Genomic DNA, 4095 nt, shown 5'->3' on the forward strand with positions numbered 1-4095 from the left:
TAGAGGGCACTGTTGGTTCTCATGAACGACCTGTGGCACAACAGGTTGCAGTGCTCCACTCTCTCTTCGCCAAGTGTACATTCGCTGTCCAGCCAACTTGACAGGCACGAGCGGAGAAATGGGAAATTATTTTTTGCCATAATTAACCAGCTGAACCTGATTTTTTATTTTTAATAAAATGCTTTAAACGTAAACGCGTGCCTCAAGCTGTCTTTTCCTGCAAGGCAGTGCACATGACATTGAGCTTTTCATGTAAAAAATCGGTATATTCCAAACAGTGTTAAATAATTCCTATCTCCATTCCCCACTGGGACAACTCTAATTAGTGTCTATTCCGCCGTGAGTCACGTGTATATGTTCATTTTCGCCCCCGAACCAACAGCGTAATTACCCTGCATCGTGAGGTGCCAAGCTCCTTTCTAATGTGCCAACTTTATTTATTATGATTACTATTATCTTTATTTCCAACGATGTGGGACAGAAAGCGCAGTCGTCTCGTGATCTGAGCTTTAGAAAACTGATGGGACTATACTTGCTGACGTGACTCCCGCAAACCCTCTAATTTGCCAATTCAGCCAGGAGTGCGCGTCCCATTCCACCTCCCTCCACCTCCACCCCCTCAGTTTCTGCACCAACACTCTCCGGTCCACAACTACAGGCTACAGAGCGGCAACAGGATCCGCTTCACCACCGCCTTTCTCCCGCGCTCGCTGTCATCTGTGCACGCGTCTTCGCCGTGCGCAAAGTTGCAGGACTATTTGTGAGATAATACAAGTCCTGTACGACACTTAGCCCTCCGCGTGAACTACAAAGGCGATCTGGACCGTTGTAAATCCACCACTATGTGAAATACAACAAGAAGAAAACAGAATGTCTTACAAAGTGTTTGGATTTTTTTTTCGAGGATTGTTTTTTTGGCTGACCTCGTTGATTTAGGGAAAACATTTATATATATATACAAATTACAGCCTGATAAGGAAAAGCCGCTCGAATTTCAAACCACATGCCAACATTGGATGAGACCGCGGCGCCCGGATCTTGTGCAATAAGAGAAATGGTAAGAAGCCACAGAGAAACACCGCATCACTTTCACACACTTGTTCTTATTTCCTTTGATTGACGTTTGCGTTGCTTTATTCGCTGCCTCCCACTCGACAGTTGTTGAAAAAAAACGTGTTTATTTTCTAGAAAGATAGTGAGACTCTAAGCTGTTAAAATTATGGCACAAATTCAGCAGAGGTCTGCCAAATATTGAGCATCCTTTGGGTGCTGGGTGCGATTTGTGACAGACGGTTTGTTTTCACGCGTCCCAAAGCACCTGTTTTGTCCTGTGGGTGAAAAAAAAAACCTTAAGCTGAAAGAAAAAAGAAGTTGATTAATATAAATTCTCCATTTTGGGAGTGAAAACGAAAAATGCGGACTTTACTTCCCTGCTGTTTGCCCTCTACATGCTCTGTGTTTCACTGGGGTGACGCTCTGTGTTCATGTCTGTGATGGCAGGTGGTTTCGGACGGAATACAACAGTTTTGCTTTAAATGGAGAACTGCTCAGAGGGGATAAATTGTGTGCAAAGTTGTGCTGCTTTCTGCTGAGGGAGCTATCCATCCGGCTTCCACCGAATTACCACGAGTCCGAGGAGAGACATGGGGCCGCTCCGGTGGATGGGACTCACCGCGCTTCTCCTGTGCACAGGTACGACCCCCATGCGAAACCACAGTGAGCACTTGTGTTCATACATCTGAACAAGATTTATGGAAATGAAAGTTAATGGTCATGAAATAAGAGACACTATAAATACATCAACCTTTGTTGAGTGATTTCATTCACCTAATGAAATGCAAATGATGTCCTTTCAGCCAGCAGGACATATATAATTTATGAGACATATAATTAGCTGTAAGCTGTTGTGGCAGAATACAAAATGACGTGTAATATTAACATGAATGAACAATGACAGTTGCCTAGAGAGTGTGTGGGTTTGGTTGTTGGAGCAGGATGCAGTGTGTGAGTGTGGCACTGCAGAGCACCAGGAATAACAACAGGCTGCAGACACAACCCAGCAAAGCAGAGGAGATGCATCTTTTCATTAAGTTTGAGCTGATCTGCTCTTGGAAAAAATAATATATGAGGGTGAATGTGTACTTGTGAGCGACTGCCATTGTGTTCAGGATGCCTAAGTGTATGCATTTTACTGTGAGATGAAGCTTTGTGTGACTTTAAAAATTGCACAGGCTTGTGGAGAAATTCGATTTAAAATGCCAATCCAGGGAAAATCAGTTTAATCCAGAGTGTTTAAATGCTATTTGAAGCTCTATGTTGAACATCCTCTCTTACTTTGCTATAGGTAGAAATCATCTCTAGCCTCAAATACAAAACACTTACTCTGTATTTATGTGTAAATTTATGTGCAGATTTTTGAACGCAGACAGCTTAAAGTTGGATTCATTAACACACAAACTTAAAAATAATACACTAGTAATTTAACCTCATTATCCAAAGCATTCATTTGCATAAATACACAATGTATCCAAAGACTATATTCAGGTAAATTAGGTTACGTTTAACTTTTAATAGTATGTAATGCTTAAAGAGTCACTTGAAGTTGTTGGGCATAGCTAGGTTTTAGTAAAAGTTAAAGTAGGCTACAGTATTGGAGACAAAGTTAAAGGAGGCAAGGGTGAGATGGTCTGGACATGTGCAGAGGAGGGATAGTGGACATTAGTGAAGAAGGCAGGTGGAAAAGAGGAAGACCACAGAGAGGAATGCACTGAAGGTGGACATGCAAAGGGTTGATGTGACAGAGGAGGATGCAAGGGATGGAGTGAGATGGAGGAAGATAATCTACTGTGGCGACCCCTGAAGGAAGCAGCTGAAAGTAGACAGCAGGTTAAAACATGTTACTGAGTCTTCCTGGTTTTCTGTCACCTTCAGAACAAGTCAAATCTTTCTGTTTCCAGTTTTAATCCAAGGCAAATCACATCTTTCCTGGAATACAAAAGACATAAGCAGAGGCATTTATATTCTTTTAGGAGAAGAAATATAACTTAGAAGTGCAAATAGTGATAAATATTCATAATGTGACCTAAACTCTTGCTGTAAATATCTCTCAGATCTACTGTATCAGTAGAGCTGCTTTTTTGCTGAACCTACCAGAGCTGTGCGTTTTGTGATGCTGGTTAAACTGTGAATTTTCTTTAAGAAATCTCTGTGATCATGTAACGACTTTCCTCATTTGCTCTAATGGACTCCTTTCTAGTGATGATGCCCTCTGTGAATTCCTGATTAGAAAAAAAAAAGTTTTTCGTTTTACTGAAAATTGTTTTGGGGGAAAAAAAATTTCTTGAGGGAAGTGATTCTCCTCACAAGCTGAAAGCCACTCCAAAATATGAAGGTATCCAAAGATTGATCCATTTCTCATCAGTTTGGTCAGCCTCTTCAGGTGAAAGTGGAAAGGAAGAAGAAAAAACAGATCCTGTCCTGTCAGTCAACCTCCTGCTGTTCACAGTCTCTGAGGATATTATGTCTCCAGCCACCTGATTGCTTTCACCCAGAGGTTGTCTCTGCGAGGCGAGCACACTGACAGGCACATACTGTAGAGCATACCTACACACACTCACATACTGTCAGAGTAGCCATCAGGACATTTGGAAATATCTACAGCCTGGCATGCAGTAGGATGTGGTGCTGGCACTTTTTGCAGATTGGAGCTCTTTGTCAAACAGAAAAAAGTATCGGGGTGAAAAATTACCTTTACAGGGATGTTTTTTTTCCTTCACTTTGTCATATGGCACTGCCATTTAAATTGTCTTATTTGCACAATGTACAGTTTTTATTATCACTTACTCATCATAGCACTAAAAAGATACCTAAGTGCCTGGCATAAAGGGCACTGTACTAAACGTGGGAGGATTCTCACTTGAAGTTTGCCTGCTCTTTGTATGTGTGTGGGCCTGGCCAGAGTCGACGGGGAAATTGGAATGGACAGTTGAAAAGTTACAAAACCAAAACACTCATTCAGCATTAATTTAATAATAGCTCACTTGTGCTCTCACTTAAACACACACACACACACACACACACACACACACACACACA

General features: G+C 41.8%; 1 protein-coding gene across 1 annotated transcript in view; it reads left to right on the forward strand.

Annotated features, from left to right (window-relative positions):
- The first annotated feature begins 613 nt into the window (after window positions 1-613).
- Window positions 614-4095, forward strand: part of si:dkey-112m2.1 (transmembrane protein 132C) — a 184414-nt gene continuing 180932 nt past the window's right edge. Inside the window, exons 1-2 of the mRNA XM_005939462.3 lie at window positions 614-1057; window positions 1501-1692. Coding sequence (XP_005939524.1) covers window positions 1644-1692 — 49 coding nt within the window. The 5' untranslated portion in view covers window positions 614-1057; window positions 1501-1643. The remainder of the gene's footprint in view (window positions 1058-1500; window positions 1693-4095) is intronic.

This window comes from Haplochromis burtoni, unplaced genomic scaffold (genome assembly GCF_018398535.1).
Source record: "Haplochromis burtoni strain Fernald_Lab_line unplaced genomic scaffold, NCSU_Asbu1 Contig_118, whole genome shotgun sequence".
Taxonomy (NCBI): Eukaryota; Metazoa; Chordata; class Actinopteri; order Cichliformes; family Cichlidae; genus Haplochromis; species Haplochromis burtoni.